Here is a 23,341-nt window from a genome sequence, read left to right as displayed (position 1 = left end):
TCTTACGTATAGATGTTGCACATGTTATAAAAATATTTTGCCGATTGAAATGTTTAACTGGTGTAAGAAATAAAACACTGAAAGAATTTTATGTAAGATCATTGCGGCTTCTCTTATCATCAGAAAATCTTATTGAATTTGGTTATTATTTAGAAGCGGTACTGACTGTAATTTTGAGCGAAACTGATGGATGGATTGAAGATGATAATCATAATAAAACTCCGGCTGAGAAAAATAGAGAAATTATACTAAATAAAATAAAAGGATTGCCTGAACAAAATTACTTTATTGATGATTTACAAAGTACTGATGATTATGTTATAGAAGATAATAATGTTGAAGTATTATGTTCAAATCGTATACAGCAATATTTAAACAATATTTAAGAGCAAAGTAAAACAATTCTTTAGTAAAAGGAGATCGATTATCAGCATATTATCTTCCTGAATTAGCCAATCATGTTCTACGTATTTGTAAAGATTTCCCTCTATGGACCAATGTTATGAGAACAATGTTTAAATCACCATATACTAATGGAAGTTCTGCCGTATGTAACGGAGTGCATATAACTACTAAAACGGCCCTTTTCAGGGCCACCATATAATATAATCAAAACAAGAATGTGTAAGAAACACACATTACAACAGTTGACAATGCCGGGCCGGAACGCTTCAAAGGCCGATTGCCGAACACCCGACAATACTACACTTTAAAAAAATGTATCTATGGATAGATATGATCATCCCGTTTACATAGATACTAATCCGACAGCCATAACTGAAATACCGGCCGAATGATGTTAAACACCGCGCATACAGCAAAACCGATCACACAGTGTGAAGGTTTACTCTTCGGTACGGTGTTTACGCTTCGGTACGGTAAGTAGTAAATATACGAGTGCATTTTAACAAACGGTCACTCATTCTTCTATCAACCTTCAACTTCAGCCAGTATTAATTAAAACGGAAGAAATTGAAGAACCAGAAGAAACCGAAGAATATTGAAAACAAGACCAAACAGTTTGACATATACGGCGACGACTCCGGTTAGAGAAGCCATACCCGGACCAAACAACGACCGAACCCGGCAGAGTGATCGTCATAAAACCCGACGATACCGACAGCAGCGCCGTCAAGGGATACAATCCGAACCTCCAACTGATGCACCACGAAACCAGTCGCACCAACGGCAGATCGGGTGATTACCAGCGGCTATACACGCGGTGATCACATCTTATTGCCAACGGTCACGCAGAAGTTAACGTGGATGCGACAGTAATCGCTTAACAGTCGATCTACCATTGCGACTGCCCATAAAAAAGCCCTTTTCAGGACTATTACGATTGTCCCACCCAGTACGCCTGCTTAGGTAGTCGCTCGAGCCGTATCATTCTTACGACAACTTCTATGAGTTTGTAGTAGAGTGGCGCGGACTCGCTCCATAATTGTAAACGGGTAAATCTCTATATATTGTTTTTTCTTTCGCGCCTCTAAAGGCCTGATACTGCCCGTGGTGACTCACTTATTTAAGCCAGTCCCGCGGTCCGGAATAAATTCTTCCCTATATATAAAAATTATTATAATGATATTCGTGTTTTATGTAATTTAATAATAAATGTACATGATATCAATAAATCAGCATTATGAGTTATTCATCGAACACCGATGTACTGCATCACGTAGTTCAAAATGATTTCAAAGAACTTAAATCTCAAATTCTCAGATTTGATGTTCGACCTATGTGTGTAGATAGATTTATTATAACACATCTAAAAAATATTGAATCTAACGCAAAACTGATCAGAAGTACCCAGATTCGAGACTCTTTAATAGAACAAGATCACATAAATAATCACATTTCAATCACTGATAATACAATGACTCACGAGAAATCGAAAAATAAATTATCCGCTCCAATAGAAAATTTAAAAAATATTGACGATTCTGATTCCGACGATTTAAATGTAATAAGTCCAATACCAACTAACTAACAGTGATGGTATTCAGAAGTATTCCATCAGTATTCTAAACTCTCTATCTTCGGACGATGATTTGAGTACTTCAATAAACTCAGAATCATCCCCCAGGTTAGTCTGTTGAAAATTGGCGTGGTTTTGAAAGGATACAACTATTTCTCCAATGCAAAATTAAATGTAAAAAACAAAGAGCAAATATATGAGTTCAAATCCAGAAATAGAAAGAATCCTTAGCAATCCTTCAACGCGTTCATCATTGGATACTCTATTAATAAATGGTAATACATCTACTCCCATTCAATATAATAAAAATAAATATTTATTACACAACACATGTCCGTTTGATTCGGTTTCGTCGATATTAGTAATGGCATACATTGACATATTTTGTACAAAGATTTTATAAACAAAAGTAAAAATAGTATGCTACAATTTTGTAAAGAATTAGCTCATCACAAGACATCAAAATTAGTATTTTCTATTTATTTAGAATTTTTTAATCAATGGAGAATATTTTTTTGAATAAACACTTTATTAATATTACATTTTTTATTAATTTTAACCTTTTATGAAATAATGAATATTTTAATGATTTAGGCTTTTTACTAAATATAAAATTTATTATTAAACGTTTTAAATTGATCTACTTATTTAGTTTCTTTTTACAAATCTTATAGTTTTTATAATTTAGGGTTTTTATTATTAATTATTAATTTTTCATTTTTATTAAATTTGAAATTTTTTATTCAACTTATTTCTATACTCCGGCCTACGAGAGATCAGTACCGCCGTTCGACCAAAATTCATCCGATTTCGCGCATCTCCCACTTAATCGCTCCCACTCAACCAACCGACAGCATTTCGGTGACTGTCGGTGGCAGTCAGTAACGCTCAACTGTATACACTGTGGGGCGTAATGTAAATTGTTTACAGATTGTTGTAGTGAGAAACAATTGTACATTTACTCGCGCGCTTACTTTTTTGTATTGTTTATATTTTTTGTGCTGTGGTAATTTTTAAAAAATGAATGCCAAACAATCCATTAATATGAATGAACCTGCCAGACATGCTGTTCAAAATGAAAATATGCAATTATTAGGTACGTTCGCCTGTTAAAAAGAATCCAAATGGACGGGTAAATTTTTTTTAAATAATTTAATATTTTAGATACTAAACGTTTTTAAGACTAATATTCAAAAATCATGTATTGATAACCTCATAAAGTATTCATGGTGTAATTGTCATTGTTTCTTTTTAATAATCGTAGATCGATGAAAATATCAATAACAAAAAGTCCGAATTAATTTTTTTATACGAAACGTTCGATTTTTTATTCTGATTTTTAAGTTCATTATCCGGTATTTTTTTTTTATTAAATTCAGACAATTAACATTTAAAAAATGTTTTACGTGAAATTCAAATTCAATCTATATTTTAGTTTTTTTTATTATTAAATAAACACATTGTTATGCATGTAAAATGTAATATATTAATGTATTATATCATACCAATGCAAATATAAAAATTAAATTAAAAAACATTATAAGTTAGTGCAATTAATACTATAATTTTTGGCATTTTATATTGCATTTTTATTCATTTTAGTGCATATTTTATTGTAAATTTTTGACATTTTAAATGCATTTTTTAGGTTTTTTATTATTAATAATAATCATTTAAAATAAGTCTGTTTTATTCGGAAGCAGACAAAAGTCATGATCATTAACTTATATAAGACGCATAGGCGTAGTTAGGGGGGGGCTTGGGGGGGCTTAGCCCCCCCAGTTTGAAAAATAGCCCCCCCAAAAAACTTTGGGCCGTCTAATTTAAAAAACTATTCAAATCAATAAAATTGTAAAAATAGGCATTTACTATATGTAAAAAATCTATTCAAAAGTATACTACAAAATTAAATGTACTAACTAGTTAATATAAAAAAATAATTCGACGAATGTGAATAATGAACATATTGTCTTAATCTTTATATAGATAGTATGGGTACTTTGGCCATATCGAATACTCGATAAGACAAAAACGGATAAAATCGATATTGATAAATATTGCAAAGAATAAAACTCATTAGAACCGATGTGTTATCTGTTTATGAAATTATAAAATCATCTGAAAATCGTAAAGTACGACGATCGACGATTATTTTTACTCGCCGTGTCACTCGCAGTTTCCCGTCGGTGTCGGATTTAAGATAAGCTCTACGTGCACGTGGTAATAACGAAATTTACCGAATACCTATTACCTACTAATTATTCTATTACGAATTTACGAATAATACGATTTTTATCTATTATTAATTATTATTATTTTTATTATTTTTTATTTATTATAATTATTCAATCAGTTTACCAAAATGAAAAAAAGTAAATTATTTAGTATTTTTAATAAACCTAAAGAATCTATTTCTTTGACATCAAAAAATACTACTAACATAATTGTTGATATCGAGCATGATGAATCTGTAGATGATCCTATTCCTACAGTTGTGAATGCTGTACATGAAAGTAATAAATCTGTGGATGATGCTATATCTGTGAAGGCTGTACATGAACCCACACAAAATGTACAATGTGGTTTTAATGTCATTTTAGATTTAGGTGATATTAACTCGGGCCCAGCAACACCTATATTAGATGTAAGTTTTATAAAAATATAATTATATATATATAAAATATTATCTATAGCTTGCCTAAAATCTCGCCTAAAACTGATTGGCTTTTGCTGTTTGCTTATTCCAATATTTATTATTTAGGCATATCCTAAAACTTGTTTTGGATCACAAAATCGCGCTTTTACTTCAGCATTATTTAAACAGTTTGATTGGCTTGAGTATAGCATTTCAAAAGATAGTATATTTTGCTATGCATGTCGTAATTTTGGTACAAGCAAATGCAAATCTGAAGAAACATTTACAATTAAAGGTTTTAACAACTGGAAAAAAGTAAGTGCTTATATTTTTTAAGTATCATTACACACTTTATTCATCTATCCTACTAAGTGCTGACATTATGTAATGCTCACTATATAATGTATTATTATAGATAAGTGGTTCAAAAGGTAAAGGAAATAACTCTAAATCAAAATTAGAAATTCATTCTAGTTCTCCTAATCACTTAACATGTATGGCTAAATGGTTAGCTCATCAAAAATCAAAATCAACAGGATCTATTTACACTTTGTTGTCAAATGCTAAGCATGAAGAAGTAATTAAGAACCGAAACTATGTGAAATGTATAATAGATATTATTTTTATCTCAGTCGGCAAGGCATAGCATTTAGGGGTCATCAAGAAGACAGCAATTCACTAAATCAAGGTATAATAAATAATAATGTAATAGTTAATACCTTCCTATAATATAAATTAATGTAAATTTTTTTAATAGGCAATTTCAAGGAAGCTTGTAAACTATTTTTCAAGCATAATCCTGATTATCAAATTAATTATGAAAAATATATAATTATACAAGTCCTACCACACAAAATATTATTATTGACATTTGTTCAAATCACGTTCGGGACTATATCATAAATGAAGTTAAAAATGCACAATTTTATTCTATTATGTGTGATGAAGCAAGGTAATAGCTTCTGATGACTTGATGTTTTATTTTTTTAAATTAATTGTATAACTACTTTATATATTTTAGATGCCACAAAGAAGAACAGATGTCAGTTTGTGTTAGGTACACCAACAATTTTGAAGTTTTTGAAAGGTTTATTGTTTTCTTAATGTGTCCGAAAAACAAGACGCTGAGTCATTAAGTAATGCCATTATTAACTTTTTAAAATTCTGCAATTTTGACCAAGTCCCCATTATTGGACAGTCATATGATGGAGCCAATGTAATGTCTGGCAGAAAAGGTGGTGTACAAGCCAAAATGATGAACACTATCCGTATGCGACATACATTCATTGTATGGCTCATAAGCTAAACTTGATTGTTGTCGATATGTGTAAAAATGTAAATGTAAGTCCATATTTATTTAATTTTAAATGACTTATTTATTTATTTAAATTTAAATTTAATTAGTTTACAAAGAAAATATTTAATATCTTGGAATCAATATATGTTCATTTTTCTTCGCCTTCCAAGAACAAGAAATTACAAGAAATGCAAAATCATTTAAATATTAAGCCATGCACTCTTTCACAAATTAGTGACACAAGATGGATTTGTCGCTACAAAAACTGTAAAGCAGTGATAGACAATTATAAATCAATAGTAAATATTTTAAAACAAGAGGTCGAAGATAACAATGACAAGGATATTTCAAGAGCAATTGTTTGTGAACAATTATTTAATATACTTATCAATGTAGTATTGTAGTAGGTATGGTAAATGAAAACAATATTTTTTTTTAGGTATTCTCTTGTGTATTCAAAAATCCTCATTTATTATACATATACATTTCATAGAATATGTTTTAAATATAATTAGTATTCTAAGTAGCCAATTACAAAGTAAAGGAGAGACACTTGGTAAATCAGCGGTTTTAATAAATTCTGTGATAAAAACTTTTGAAGACAGTAGATGCACTGAAATATACACAAACATTTGGGAAAATATAGTTAAATTTTCCGAAGAACATTCTATTGAGTTGAAAAATCTTGAGAGTAAGATATACTTTTAATTTAAATGATAATTTTATTGATTAATTTTATTATGTTTTCATTAATAGTGTCTAATAAACGGAAAAGATTTGAGCCTGCATCTCTAAGAAATTTTGTTCTAACAACGACAACTTGTGCTGAAAATGAAAATTGTATAAATGAAACTAATGTAAAGGATTACTGGAAAACTCACGCTTATTATACAATAATAGATGAAGTTGTGAATAATATGAAAACCAGATTTTCACCAGAAAGTTTACAATTAGCGGTGGCTATTGATTACTTTTGTGATCTTGACTATGAAAAGAGCTTATTTTTTATTCAACAATATAAAGTGAGTAAATAAATTAATATTAGCTACTTTTTTTTTATTTTATTGCTTTAAATTTTATGATTTTAATTAGTAATAACTTATGTATCCATATCATAAAAATATTAATTGTTTATAATTGTTAAGAATAACGTGTTATAATTATTATTTTAGGATTTACTGAAAGTTGATTTAACATCGCTTAAATCGGAAATGATGGTGGCTAAAAACTGCCTGGGAAAAGGTGAGAGTTTAGAAACTAAAAATCAAATTAATTCATATCAAAAACACATTAAGGTTGAAATATTTCCCAATCTGTACAAACTACTTAACTTGGCTTTAAGTATACCAATTTCTTCAGCGTCTTGTGAGCGATCTTTTAACCATGAGAAGAATAAATACTTATTTACGTTCCACCATGAGTCATGATCGTTTTTCATCTTTGGCAATTATCAATATTGAAAGATGTATCAAATAATATTAATTCTGACGATATTTTAAAGATATACTCTAATGAAAATAGACGTTTAAATATTTAATTAAAACAAAAAAAAAAAAAAAAATAGAATATTTTAATAAAACTTTTTAGATTAATCATACACTATTTGTTTTTTATTATTATATTTGTATATATATATTGTTTGGGGGGTGTGGGGGGCAAAGCCCCCCACGAGTCATTAATGTCTTCCACTGGAGGGGCTAAAGCCCCCCAACAAATTTGACCACCCTACGCCTATGATAAGACGAAAATTGAAGAACAACCGATATCAAGTACAAACCGTTAATTGCATATTTATCGAAAGCAACCGGCATTGGACGCGATACTATTTGTAATACAATAAGAGATTACAAAAAGAACAACCAACTGAAGTCACCAAATAAACAAAAAATCCGTGCAAGAATTAACGAAAAAATTGATGACTACGACAAAAATGCTATAAGGCAAAAAATTCATGGTTTTTGGTTGAGAAATGAAATTCCAACTTTAAAAAAAATTGTTCAAGTCCTCAGTGATGATCCATCTTTACCAACTATACCAAGGACATCTTTACAGCGGATTTTAAAAGAACTGGGATTTGAGTACACAAAAAGAATCCGGAATAGTGCACTTACTGAGCGAGGAGACCTAATTATATGGCGACAAAAATACATTATAGATATACGACGGTACAGAAACGAAGGTCGTACAATTTATTATTTAGACGAGATATGGGTGAATGCAGGCGAGTGCTGTAATAAGGTTTAGATTGACAAGACGGTAACATCGCATAGAGATGCCTTTGTAAAAAAACTGTCGACAGGCCCGAAAAATCCAACAGGCAAGGGCAAGCGTTTAATTGTTGTACATATCGGGTCAGCAGAGGGTTTCGTCGAGGGTGGTCTACTGTGTTTTGAGTCAACAAAAAACACAGCAGACTATCACGACGAAATGAATGGTGATACATTCTATGACTGGTTTTGTGGAGTTTTGCCCAAACTGAAAGAAAATGCAGTCATAGTTATGGACAATGCTTCATACCATTCGGTAAAACAGCACCCCATCCCTACAATAGCCTGGAGAAAAGACAAAATTATTGAATGGTTGACTTCAAAAGGCTGTCATGTGAATACGTCGTTGGTGAAACATTTGTTATGGGAAAAGGTGCAGGAAATTAGACATCATCATGACAAATATATAATCGACGAAGAAGCATTGAAATCCAACGAAATAGTGTTGCGTCTTCCGCCTTACCACTGCGAATTAAATGCAATAGAAATGGCGTGGTCGGTTGTAAAAAATCACGTGAAAATGAACAATACTACATTCAAAATCAACGATGTAAAACAACTACTGATGGATGGCGTCAGAAATGTGACACCAGACATGTGGGCCAATTTTGTAAGTCATGCAATGAAGGAAGAAAACAAGTTGTGCACTATTGATAACAATACTGACGAATTATTAGATCAACAAGATACATCTCATATCATGCAAATCACAGGGGACACGTCTTCTTCCGATGATTCAGATTAATTTATATATATATATATATATATATATATTTTAAATATTTTGTTAATACCTTTTTTTATATTTTTTGTAAATTTGTGACGACGTATTTCTGTGTATTAGAATACCCTATATGCTTACATATTGAATATAATTTGTTTGTTTATACTTTTGACATGCATGTATTGAAATATCTTATAATATAAACATAATATACAAATCATAAAAAAATAGTAATTATAACATTTCATCACCCTGTATAGTATAAGAATATTTTCAACACTCTGTACATAGGTCGTAGCGCGCGACGATTGAGGCACAGAGTGGGGGAAATTGGGCTCCGCACCGGCGCTGCCGGTCATTCTGCATGCGCGTGACGGTACTGATCTCTTGTGGGCCGGAGTATAGATGTATTCAGTTTTTTTTATTCTAATTAGATAAAAATCTATCTTGATAAATTATTCTTAACTGATAAATATAAAAAAAAATGATTCTATATTAAATAAAAAAAAAAAACTGGGATAAAAAACGATCATCATGAATTGAAAATCTTATTTGGTTAAAAAAAGTCAAGTCGAGGACTAAATTCTATGTTTTAATTTTAAAAATGTAATTTGAATAAAAATTAGAAGCAATTTTTCTAAAGAAATTTGAAGTTATTAGGTTAAAATGTGGGGGGCTACGGTGAAGTTGCCCCTCCAAGTAAAAATTTTTTTTTGCCATGTAAATTGTAAAAAGTGCATAGAAAATTCTAGTAAATTAATAGCAATTTTTCTAATGTGGTTTGAAGTTCCTGGGTTAAAGTGGGGGGGCTACGGTGAAGTTGGCCCCCCCAAGTAAAAAAATTATTTTCTAGGAAAACCAAAACCATGTAAATTGTAAAAAGTACATACCAAATTCTAGCAAATTAATAGCAATTTTTCTAATGTGGTTTGAAGTTCCTGGTTTAATGGTTCCTGGTTATATGTATACATTAATTTTAAAATAATGTTCGTTATTTTTAAATCCAAAATCTTCAACTAATTCGTCAAAATGTTTTTTTAATATTTTTGTTCTTTTATTAGAAAATTCGGCTTTTACATTCCATTTATTAACTATATTTACAGCATCAGTTTTGGCTTTTTCGTAATCATTACTAAATTTTTCCAAATTTTGTAATGCATTAATTGCTGCTTTTAAAAAATTGATATTTTTTGATTGTAATAATTTTGATGTCAAGTGAAGTTGTGATAATATTTCATTTAAGATTACACAAATAAAAATAAATTCAAACGTACTCATACTTTTTCTTGTACGATTTGCTTCATCACGTTCTTCTTTTTTATTGCTAGTTAAATTTATTTTGATTAATGCTTTCATTATGTCCAGATATCTAAGTTTAACAGCTAATAGTGAAATGTATCTACCAGCTCAACGCATAGGACTTAATCTTTTAAGTGTAATTGTTGATTCTCCTGTAAATGTTGATAGTAAGTCTCATCTGTTTAGAAGATATTTATTCATTTTTTAGAAATAGTATAGTTTCGAAAAAAATAATTCAACTTCGGTTGAACATTTAACGATGTCATTAATAGTCAAGTTAAGATTATGTGCTGCGCAATGCACATACAGCGTAGTTGGTTGTGTTTGTCTGATAAGTGTTTGGACAACACCATGTTTACCACTCATAACGCTGGCCCCATCATATCCTTGTCCACGACAATGAGATAAATCCATATTATTATTTTTTATTAATTGCAAAATTTTTGATATCAGACCAGCAGCTGTGTGATCATTGTAGTAACCCGTTGCTCTCACCGCTGGGTTGGTACACACTTCTTTTACGATGAGTGCACGTTCGCTGCTACTTGGAGTGGAAGAGGTTGGAAAGATGTATATAATAAATATTAAAACGTTATTGAATTTTAAACGTTAAGTTACAACTGTTTATTGAACTGTATCAAATTAATTAATATATTTATTATAGCTAGAAGTTTTTCGACAAAATAGTATTCTACCGGAGTAAGTGTTGTGAGAACGTTTCCCTAGAGGCTTCGGGTAAGCATGGGTGAGACATTGTGTATAAGACTTGTAAACTTCTCTGATCAGAGCTTGTGAATGGCTTCTATTTATATGGAAACATGCCCTGATTAGGATAGGATGATTGACGTTATAGAAAACTGCTCCAATAATCTAAATCGGTGTTTACCAATGAGAAGGCCTGATTAGTGGCCTATTCCGGTGGCGTGATGTTGTGTTTGACCTTTTGCACTATAGGCTTTCCGTACCTACGTCAGCTTACTACATTCCTCCCCATTTAGAATGATACTCCGCATCATAATCGTGGATATAGAGAGTATGCAGTGTCCGAGTGTGTAAAGACGATGCATTGTTCATTATTAGTTGCTTGTTCCTTTTTAAGCTCTTCTGGCTGCTCAGAGATTATTTTTGGCTTAATCTCGATTGGTTTGTTTTGGTTCACCGACTGTTAGATGTTTATATTTCGAATTAGCTTTCCTAAATAGCTTATTGCGAACATAAGGATACAGGCTATGACTATTGCACTGGTTACATTTAATAAATAGTCGTGCTTGTTCTTGCTGCTTTTGATTGTATCTGTGGTAACTTTCGTCCCTACTATTTCTTTTATTTCCACTATAGTTTTAGCCACTAGATCTAAATCTGACATTTGACTTGTTCGCACATGTTTATTTTTAGAACATTTGTTGATAAATCAATGTATATATTTTCCATTTCTATAATTTGAGAATTTGGAATGAAATCGATGTATTCCTCTTCATTTTCTACCCTATGCGGAATCAGAATAGCCCGGGTAACATATGCTTTGCAGGTTTCGTTTAATGATAGTATTCCTACACCTTCTAAGTAGTGGTTCTCGCTTCTTTTGTCGTTGTCGCAAGTAATGAAAATGACCTGACTTTGTGGAAAAGGCGGTTTTGTGTGTATCCCCCTCATCTATCATGATCTGGTGGTACCCGCTCGCAAGGTCAAGTGTGGAAAAGTACTTCAATGAGCCCAAGGATTCTAATATTTCTAGAATATTCGGTAGATAGACCATAAGCTTCCTTCTCCGTAACCTCATTTAGTTTACAAAAATCTACGCACACTCGCAATTTTTGTTTTCCTTCTGCATCTTTTTTTCTTTTTTACTACTACCAGCGGAAAATTAAATGGTGATAAGGAATCGCATATTATGTTCGCTTCTTTCATCTCCTTAACTTGTCTTTCAATTTCGTCCTGCTACGCATGTGGTAACCTATATGGCCGTATGTTATCGGTTTAACGCAACGCAGTGTATTAATTTTGTGTGTAACTATATCAGTAACACTTAATTTGTCACCTTAAAAAAAAACAAATCGGAAAATCGACAGCATAAGTCTATTATGTTATCGCGTTCTTCTTCATTAAGATGATCCGTATTAATAGTTTCTTTTATTTTTTTTTATTTTATTAACCGATTGTTTCTCTTCGTTCGCGATAAAAACGTTATCGTTGTAAGGTTCCCATTTTAGATTAGTCCGTGTTTAATTGGTCAATTATAAACGGTTGCTCGGTTATGTTTATGATATTACTAATTACTTTATCACCTCTGACTGGGCTGATACTATGAGCTATTTATTTTTATTGTTTTATTAATTTATGTATTATGAAAGGCACTCAATCAAAATATATTATCATGATATAATAATCATACAATCTCGATATTTCATAGATATATAATAAATTTATTATTTTTTAAATTTATTTTCTTCGGTTCTTCCATATATGACTCAAATAAAATCAAATGTAAAATATTATTATTTAAAAAGTTTCCAACTTATAAGATTTATGGATTTTTAATCAATAGGAATAAATATTCCATTTAATTATTAGTATTAATACCAATTTTTATAATACTTAAAAACAGCTGATTTACTTGAATTGGTTTTATGTTTAACTAGAAAATAAACAACATAGCAGAAGCTTCTCATCGGCGACTTCAAGCACAGCTTAGTATGAATCATCCAACGATCTGGCAGTTTATAATTGAACTGAAAAAAGTTCAGGCAGAAAGTGACATATATTATGAGTTTCTTGTTAGTGGTCATGAACCACCTTCAACAAAAAAAAAAATACGTCGAAGCATCAAACTGCATTTTAAATTTAGTTCAACATTTTGGAAATCGGAATATTATTGAGTATTTGAGAGTTTTAGCTCATAACTTTGTAATGGACCATTAAACAAAAATTATAATATTGACTGCTTCACAATTCCTTAAACAGATAAACTTTTTCAAACCTCATTATAATTAAATAATTACTTAAATAAATAAGCACCTAAGTATTAAATAATTTGTTTAAATATTTAATTACTTAATTATTAAAAATTAAAATAAGTACCTATTTTAATATTCAATTGTATAACTAGTAAGTGATATAATGAAATAATCTAAACCTAACTTAAAAGTTAGAACTTACAATCAAAATTCATCATAAGTTAGCCTCTTTTAAAAACTGTAAAAACACATGGATAAAAGGTAATTTAGGTAGTAATATATTATTATATGATCATAAATTAAAAATATCGGAATAAATATTATAAAAATACTAGTCTACAATGAATGCCTAATGTCTACAAATTCTTAAATAGTTCTTAAGGTAAGCATGGAGAGTTTTTTGTTAGGCCAGTTTAAAAGAACTTTCAAATGACTCCGTATTAACTACATTATGTGGCTCGAATGTTAAGTTAATTCAGGCACCTATTCGTCATTAAGTGAAAATCCATATGTGACGTACCAAATTAAATAATCTCAACACTACGCACCTTAAAGGAAATTTACAAGTTATACTCACATTATGTTAGTTTAAAAGTTAGTCGTCGTGTAAATATGTGCTCAATAATAATAGTAATCAGTACCAGTACCAAAAAAAATGACGCCAACTAACGGATAAATGAATAATTTATATTTCATATACTTAAGTGCCAATGTGCATGCAAGTCAATGATGCAAGTACTAAGACGCCAAATTTGAAATTTCATAACGACTACCCAAAAAACTATTTTGAGTGTCTAGTAGTTACTAGTTTTTAGTGTTTGACGTTTGTACTTTTTGAGGTTATATTATCGAACTAAATTAATATTATATAATTCTGTGTTATAAACGATTAAAGATATCTTTAAATATCTTTAATCGTGGATCGTGGTTATAATTTTGTGTCGAGTAAAATCCGTCGGGTATACATTTTCTGATTTTGATGACAACTGATAACAGCAAACCTGATAAGAACAAAAAAAGGATGGCAAACTTACTGGCAAAGTGGCAAGTGGGTATCGGTCTACTCCGTAGTTATAGAGGTGGTGGTAAGTAGGTCATTTTAATGGATGTGTTTAATTTTAATGCATTGCAAGGTATCATTGTATAAGAAAAACGATTCTGAACGGAAATGATTAGTCAATCTAGGATATATTATATTATTACCTTAGGTAGTTATATAATTTATCTATATTTAAATGTTGTAATATATTGTATTGTAAGAGATTTCGTAAAAAAATATATTTCATACGGCCATAACATTTTTTCTACATTGACGCTAGTATTTTAACAGTTATGTAGTGATCTCTCACTATCGTTTATAAATGAGTGCTTGACGTCTGCAGTTAGACCAGTTTGGTCGGAAAGGATTAGGTTTTTAAACCTGAGACAAGACACAATGTAATAGAAATGTTTATTAAAGTTAAAGTTAAACTTGTAAATAAAATTGTATATACATTTGAGGACAGCACGTTGAGTAACTGCCCGAGAAAATAATTAATCTAAAATTTGGTCATAGACTAGTTCTATGTAGATGTAAACTAATTCTAATTCTAAGACGGACAGAGACCCGTATTTATATGGTTCTCTGTACCCCCTGGTTGTACATGATAGAGACTAGGAGATGGACAAAAAGACGAGTCAGTGATTGTTGTTACTGTGGCTGCGAAAAGTGGTTTTACACCCAAAAGTTAATTAACCTTGGTTTGGACTTGTTGTTGTGCTATTACGCCAAGGCGTGCGCATTTGTAATTTATGCGTACGGCTTGCTTGTTAAATCAACTTCTTAAATCGAAAGGTTGTTTGTGATTGTTTTTCCAATACGCCTTGATTCTTAGAAATCGCCAGCAAAATTAATTACGTATGGCTAAGAGTTTGGTAATTAAGTATTTACATGCGAAGGTCATGTAAATTAATTAAAATAGAAAAAAATAGTGAAACAACTCCGTCGGTTTACTGCAGTTATTTGAAGAAAAAATTATGGAAAACCTTGTATTTTTTTTAACCTAAGGTATAAATAACAACAATTTTATGAATTTTTAACTTCAAAATTCCTTGCAAATTTTTCCAATTTTGAAATATTTTGTAAACATTTGAATTTTAAATGCTTATAAACAAAAGTTATGACTAACGATTTTTATTTTTTTTTTACTACGATAGGTACTACTTATAATATATACTTGTATTAAATTTTAACGATTTTTCAACATACCAAATTTCTTTATCGGCTTTAAAAAAAAAAAAAAAAAACTTAGAAAAATTAAAAATTTCAATTGTCAATAGATACCTTTAAAAAAGTCAAAATATTTTGAAAATTTAATCGTTAATAGATAACTCTAATGTAAACATTTAGTGAAAATGTCAAGTGTAATACCATCGTGCTTAAAAATATTCTCAATGCAATTTCTACATTTGGAAACGTGTCTTCAATTTTATTTTCTTTCAAAAGATGATATATATTCCTATAATATAATATCAGTTTCTTCATTTTCACTATAAACATGTTCCAAGTATTCTTTTAAATGCAGACATTACATTTCCAACTCTGCCTCATTAACATCTTCAAAATATATTTTTGAAAATTCTTTGCAACATTGTCTCAACGCTTCAGAATTCAGAGTTTTCAAGTTAAAAAACAAACCAAACCGCTGATTAATGTCCTTGTACACACTTAACCGCTGTTTTAGATGCACGCTCAGGGCATCAATTATGGGGAAAAAAGTTTCTACTTTAAATTTATCTTTTCCATACAGTTGGACAGATGATCTAGTGCCATCAAAAAAACTCTGGCATGAGCTTCTAACTTTTGTTCTTTGGGATAGATCCTTGTAGTCAGTTCCCGGATTTTTGCTTTGGCTGACGATTCGAAGTCATCAAATTTATCCTTGAGGTTATTAATAAAATTATCAAATGAAGTTAACAAATTAGTTGCAACGTCTAGTGTAATTGTTTTTTTTTTTTTTGAAGATTATTGCTTGTTTTGTCTATTCTTTCCAATATGAAACTCCAAATTTCGGTTAATATCATAAATTATAGGTTTATAATTGTTCTGGACACACTTGATGCTTCGTCTCTTGTTTCTCGTGGCTGTTCAGAATCCTTCGCGGTAGACATCAAAGCTTCAATAATTTGTTTATGGCCTTTATGCTGGGCGCTTACTGCATCAGCTCTCGCAGACCATCTCGTTTGTGAAAGACTTTTTATAACTTTTTTTGAACCTAAATGTTCTGTCAATTTATTCCATCAATACGTAAAGTCCGAAAAAAATTATAAAGTTTCTGAATAATATCAAAAAACTTTGTTGCCTCTAATACATACCCAGCGGCATGGACACCTACCAAGTTTAGTGAATGTCCAGCACATGGTACAAAGGTGGAAAATTCACATTTATCCTTGATTCTTGCTTGTACACTTGTATACTTTCCTGATATATTTGAAGCATTGTCGTAGCTTTGGTCTCTACAATCTTTAATTGGAATATCATGTTTCTGTAAAAAACTAAATATTGTTTCTGCCAAATACTCAGATTTATGTTCTTTGATGGGTATAAATTTCAGAAATCTTTCAACGGGGACAGTCTTTTACATAACGAATTATCAAAGTTAACTGATCAACATGAGATAGATCGGGCGTACTGTCAACGCTAATGGAAAAATATTTTGCTAATTTAACTTAATTTACAATTTCTTTTAGAACCTGTTTTCCCATTACGTTAATAAACTCGTTACAGGTATTTGCAGATAAATAAGAAATATTTCCTTTTCCTGGATTCCTAAATATTTTTAAGTAATTCGCAAGTAATGGATCAAATTCACTTAATAATTCCACACATCCCAAATAATTTCCATTATTGGGAGATCCTACGATTTCATTGTCACCGCGAAATGGAAGTCCTCTCGACGCCAAAAATTTGATAATAGCTACAATCCGTTCAAGTACATTTCTCCTGTAATTCACTTCTTTATTACGTTGAGATAATAAATCTGTATCTACTCTACTAACCACTTTACTTCGTGCCAGATATGTCATCATAGATTGACCATGTGCTGAGCTATTTTCATGTGATAAAATTATACTATTAATGTGCTTCCAATCATTACACCTACTTGGAGAGCATAGGTTTATATCAGAAGAATTAAATAAGCAACATGAAAAACAAAATACTGATTTTTTCGAAGGCGAATACAACAACCATTTTCTTTCGACACTTTCGTTGTTTTTTAATTTACGAATAAATAATGCTTTGTTGAAATACCTAGTTATTGATGTATTACCATTTGCTTCTTTGTAAGTTCTAGATGACTCGGAAAAGTCATAATGTTTATTTTGAAAATACGCAGGTCCTTTACAAATCAACAATTCTCGATTTGTTTCAGTTAAATTTTCGTGAAAATAATAAGCGGGGTCGTGTGATATATGTTCTGGGTCGGAAAATTGTTGTGGTTTAACTGATATAATTACTGTTGTTGGTGAAGTCAACGAAGTTGTTGCTTTTTCATCACAAAGACGGTCACATACTGCATTATCTGATTCGAGTGATTCGATGTCTTTTCCGAGATTAATAGAAGTTAGGGTAGAATATGAGGATTTTGAACTTACCGTAATTTGTGGTCTACACGACTCATCAGGTGGAGGATTTGTTAATTGATGGTTACTTATAGAAGTTTCTCTTTTGGTAATTTTTCAATAAGTTATTTCTGGTGTGCAGCTTTTTTCCTTTTTTCAGATCCACTAGGATATAATCGTTTCGACATTTTATACTTCGCTTCGGTATTTATAACGTTCTTACTTCAATATTTTTAAAATTGAATTTAGATATGAAAACATACGTAACAAAAATTGAATTAAAATACTCGGGCACACGCGCACATGGCGGTTATTCAACGACTAGATTAGATGTTGATAATCGAAAATATACGTGAGCAGCGACGGGCGACCATATAAATTATTAATAAATGATTTGTTTTTGTATTATAATATATATTATATAGGTATATAATAATATTATAGTACGTAACAACTTTCGTTATCTAATTAATTCTTATTGACCCGACTAGACGTATCTTGTGTCTGATTTTTTGTAAATATATACAATATATAAATTGTGTGTGCAGTCGGACGACTGACCCACATCAATTGTATTATTATTGTTAGCTCGCTAAAATTATAAAATAAACAAACGCTTATCGAATGTGGACTGTATAACGTATATTAATATATAATGCTTTTAAAATAATCATAAAATAATATCGGATTAGGCATGTTTATCGTGGCGTATCAGAGTAAACTAGTATAAAAAAATAATAAAACAAAATTATAATAATATTATCTGACAAACTTGGTCTATACGATATTACGATCGACGCGACTGTGCGGCGGTGCGGGTCATAGCACACACGCGCGGCGCCTATCGTTATCGATAGCTAAAAAATAAAATAGAATAAAAATAGAATACTACTAAATATCAATTATTATTATTATTATAACTATTAGCGATTATTCTTTGATTTTTTTCTAAATAAGTTTATTTATCGGTAATATATATATCGATTATCGGTTGGTGATTTTGCCGGAGATAGTGGGCCCCATCGATCGCAGGGCCCTGGGCACGTGCCCAAAGTGCCCAATGGGAAAGAGATGCTTGAACATAGTATAATCGACAATACAAAATAATTATCTCAAAGGTATATGTAATATGTATAGTAAATAAATAAATAATAATACATGAAGTAGTGGGAAAAATTAACTAGGAACAATTATACATTATAATTTATATTAAGTCGAAAAAATAACAGTATAGTTTCTGTTGTATTATAGTAGTTTCGAGTTCGACGCGATTATTTTAACTTTCGACATCAACTTTTAGTTTTTACTACCAATAACTTTTTTGTGTTTTTATTTGTTTATTTACTTATAATTTATAAGTACCTACCTATCGTATAATGATTTATGTAATATATTATGATACCATCACGCTCCAACCACGGTCAATGGATTATCTGGTCACCAAATATAAATCATAAAACCTACGACTTACCTATGTTGAATGCTGGTATTAAGAAAAGTCTTCTATGCCACTATGCATTAATCAATTTATTATTAAATACGTATACCTAATTAATTATGTTCTAAACAATGGTTTAACAGTGATAATTTAGATTCCATTTAGATTCTAAATTTTAGAATATTAATTTGTATTACCTAGAAAATAATAGGTTTTCCAATTTTTTTTTTTTCATATTGAAAAATAAAAACGTTTTTTTAAAAAACGAAAATTAAACCTGTAATAGTTTCATAGTTCTTATTACATAAATACATAATATTAAGCCGTAAACATAGGTCGTACATACAATATATTATTATGTTGTTATTTTTTCTTTCCAAAAGTGTTGTTTTTCAAGACTTTGTTCATATTATGCACAATTCATAAGCGTAGCTCGGAGGGGCTTCAGCCCCCCAGAATTGTTGGGTAATTGTATATGTGCTTATTATAAACATATAACATATTAGTATTAACTTTATTTTTGTCTAATACAATATAAAATAGTATAATCGTATAATCATTCAAGTCAGTTGTAAACACTTTAACACCATTAGAAATAATAAATAACAATTTAATTAAAATATATTTGCTATAAAACATTTTAATCTATCCCCCCCTAACTTTAAGTACTATTTACGCCTATTAAATGCACTTTAAAAAGTCTTCTGCCCCAAAGCGCATGGCTGCTTATGCATAAACGGAAATTAAAGCTGCAAATTCAAGTGTGAGACTATAGGGGTAATAAAATGTACTTGATTTCAATTGAGGAACATATCAAAGTTATTGCAAAGTTCTTAGCGTTGTTCTATACTAATATTTAATGAGATATATCGTGGGGAGATTTTTTTCGCGGTGAAACGGCTGCGGCGAAACGGTCGCGGCGAAATGTCCTAGACCCAATATTATTATCTAAACAAAACATTTTGAATTCTAAAGAATTAAATGGTACATTATCAGATATAATATCATTCGGTATTCCATGTCTAGAAAATAGTTTCTTCAGTTCTTTAATATCTGTGCCTTCATTTTTAGAATTTTCTTTAATTGATTCAAACCACTTAGAATAGTAGTCTGTAACCTAACCTATTCCAAGTGGTTTGAATCAATTAAAAAAAATTCTAAAAATGAAGGCACAGTTCTTAAAGAACTGAAGAAACTATTTTCTAGACATGGAATACCGAATGATATTATATCTGATAATGTACCATTTAATTCTTTAGAATTCAAAATGTTTTGTTTGGATAATGATATTAAATGTTTCTTTATGAGTCAAAGTAACGGAATAATTGAGAAAAATCAATGGGTATTTTTAAAAGATGTTTAAAAATATTAAGTATGATGAGAATAAGTTGTGGTATAGCTTACTATAATATAGAAACAGTTCACTTGAAAGCATCAAATTATCTCCAACTCAGTTATTACTGAATCATAGATTGAAAACTGACATACTAGTTAGTGCAGTGTTATTAGAACCTGAGATATTTGATAAAAAAAAAATATTGAATCAATTTGTGTTGAACAGAGAAAGACATGAGAAACAATATAATGTAAACTCTACAGAAAAATATCAGAATAAATTAAGTAATGCTAAATATATGTATGTGTGGTACAATGGGACATAGAATAAGGCAGAGGACCTAGGAAAATCTAAGACATCAAGAAGTTATAGTCAAGTTATCGGATGGAACTGTTTTATAAAAAGGAATTCTAAATGGCTTAAAGACATGGAATGATAATATTAGTGAGGGATTATGTAAGGAAGGAGAAAATAGAATGGTTAATAATAAGGACAGGGCCGTCCTTAGGATTTGAGAGGCCCAGGGCGAAAATATTTGTAACGCTGTTTTGCTACTATACGAGTATATATATACTTTAACCATATAAAGACATTAATATTTTATATCCTACAAAGCTCATTTATTAAAATTTAAAATGAGAGTTTTTTTTTTATAAAATATTATAAATAAAATAAAATAATTGTGCAGTAGAATTAAATACATGTTTTTTTTATTTAATCACCTATAAATCATTAACTTTTGATATTCATACAAATTTGCTTTAATTTAATAAAATACAAAAAAATAAAATAAAATATTAAAATACATTTTCAATAAACAGATAAATAAAAATACTAAAAATACAATAAAAAACCGTTTTACATTTAAAAATTAATTTTTCTGGCTTTTATTTCTGCAAACTTTTCAATAATATCGTTATAGTCTATATTTTCACATAAATCTCGTTCTATTGAAATAATCGCTAAATCAGAAAGTCGATCTTGCAACATTGTTGTTCTCAAATAGTTCTTAATGATTTTTAGCTTTGAGAAGCTTCTCTCAGCACTTGCAGTAGTTATTGGAAGAGTTAATAATATTCTTAATGCAATAGATATGTTCGGAAATGAACTACATGTTGATTCTATTAAATTAAGACACTCAATAGATGTCTTTGGTTTGTTCAAAATTCTACAAAATATTTTTAACTCGTCAAAAAGTTCAATTCCACTTAAATCACAATTTTCACCATCCTTTAATAATATTTCTAAATCCATACAATGTTTTCGTAATGTTTCATCTTCAAATAACTTCAAATTTTCAATATTATATAAGAATCCAAAATTTTCTGAATGATGAGATAATTGCTCAAAGCGTTGGTTAATTGATACGACGTACGATGTACGTGTATCATTACTTTCATAACCAAACTGCTTACTTTTTTTTAGAATTCTAGATTGTTTAAAAATTGCTGGAGTTCCAATGTCTTCACATAATTTTTGTGCAGTTTTTTTTGATAACTGAAACCCCTTTTCTCTAAAATTAGTAAAAAAATCTTTAAGACCACTTAATAACTGAACAGCATTACTCAATTCCATACTTTCGCTCTAAAGACTCTTACTAACTTTATTAATAGTAGATAGTAGTTCATACCAAATAACAACCCTTAAAATAAAATCATAAGAAAATTCATAATTTGCCAAAGACGAACTTTCACTTTTTATTTTAGGATCTTTTGTTAATTCACTGACTTCTACTAAAGCATCGTGTACTTGGCATAATTGAAAACGAATGGGTTTAATTGATTCGATCCGAGATTCCCATCTGGTATCTGATATTGGTTTTAAAGTAAAATCTGAAACGTATTTTAAAAGAATAGTCCATCTTTCAGTAGAAGCACTAAAAATTGTATAAATTCGTTGAATAACGCCAAAAAATGTCATAGCAGCCGGTACAGACGATGCCATATCTCCAAGAAGTAAGTTAAGGCTGTGAGCAGTGCAAGGTACAAAAAAAGCTCTAGGGTTCTCTGAAATAATTCGTGATTGTACTCCCTATTTGTGGCCTATCATATTTGCCCCATTATCATATGCTTGGCCACGGCAATTTTTCAAGTCTAGGTTCATTAATTTTAATTGTTGTTTTATTTCCTCAGTTAAATTTAAACCAGATTTTTTTGAAGTATGTATAAAGCATATAAAATATTCATTTATTTCATACTTCAAATTTTTCGAAATTTCTACAATACGTATAAGAAATGTAAGCTGCTCCTTATGACTTTTATCCGGTGTTCCATCTAATAAAATCGTAAAGTATTTACTCTGTTTAATGCGATTTATTATTTCATTACGTATTTTTGTAGCAATATTATAAGTTCATTTTGGATCCTAGGTCCTAAATAATGATCATGTATTTCGTCATTACATACGTGTCTCAAATGATCGGCCATAATTATATCAAATTTTGCAATCATTTGTATTAGTCCTAAAAATTTACCATTATTTGCTGTAAATAATTTAGAATTTGTACCACGAAAAGCGTCATTATGTTCTGCTAAAAATTCTATACATGCAATAATTCGTTTAAGAATACTACGCCAACGTTCTTTTTCAACATTTAAATTATCTTGTATATTATTATCTACAGTTTTATGAAGATCAAGTCTCATACGTAATTGTATCCATTTTTCTTGAGCTGTATTATGTGGAATAGATAATTCATGTTCTTTTAAACGTTCACTAATCTGTTTCCAATTTGAAAATCCTATTGATGCCAAAGATGATATAGATTTGGACAGGAATAAACGACAATACATGCAAAATACTCTATTTAAC

General features: G+C 30.1%; 2 protein-coding genes across 2 annotated transcripts; one reads left to right on the top strand and one right to left on the bottom strand.

Annotated features, from left to right (window-relative positions):
• Positions 1-8,337: 8,337 nt before the first annotated feature.
• LOC114120555 (uncharacterized) lies at positions 8,338-8,922 on the top strand. Its single transcript, XM_027982492.2, has one exon. The coding sequence runs from the start codon at positions 8,338-8,340 to the stop codon at positions 8,920-8,922; it is 585 nt and encodes a 194-aa protein (XP_027838293.2).
• Positions 8,923-22,845: 13,923 nt separating this feature from the next.
• On the bottom strand, positions 22,846-23,322 carry LOC126553418 (zinc finger MYM-type protein 1-like). The gene has a single exon (XM_050208585.1). The coding sequence runs from the start codon at positions 23,320-23,322 to the stop codon at positions 22,846-22,848; it is 477 nt and encodes a 158-aa protein (XP_050064542.1).
• Positions 23,323-23,341: the final 19 nt, after the last annotated feature.

The sequence above is a fragment of the Aphis gossypii genome, unplaced genomic scaffold, assembly GCF_020184175.1.
Source record: "Aphis gossypii isolate Hap1 unplaced genomic scaffold, ASM2018417v2 Contig00241, whole genome shotgun sequence".
Taxonomy (NCBI): domain Eukaryota; kingdom Metazoa; phylum Arthropoda; class Insecta; order Hemiptera; family Aphididae; genus Aphis; species Aphis gossypii.
Note: the sequence above shows the minus strand (reverse complement) of the source record. Positions and strands in the feature narration are given on the sequence as shown.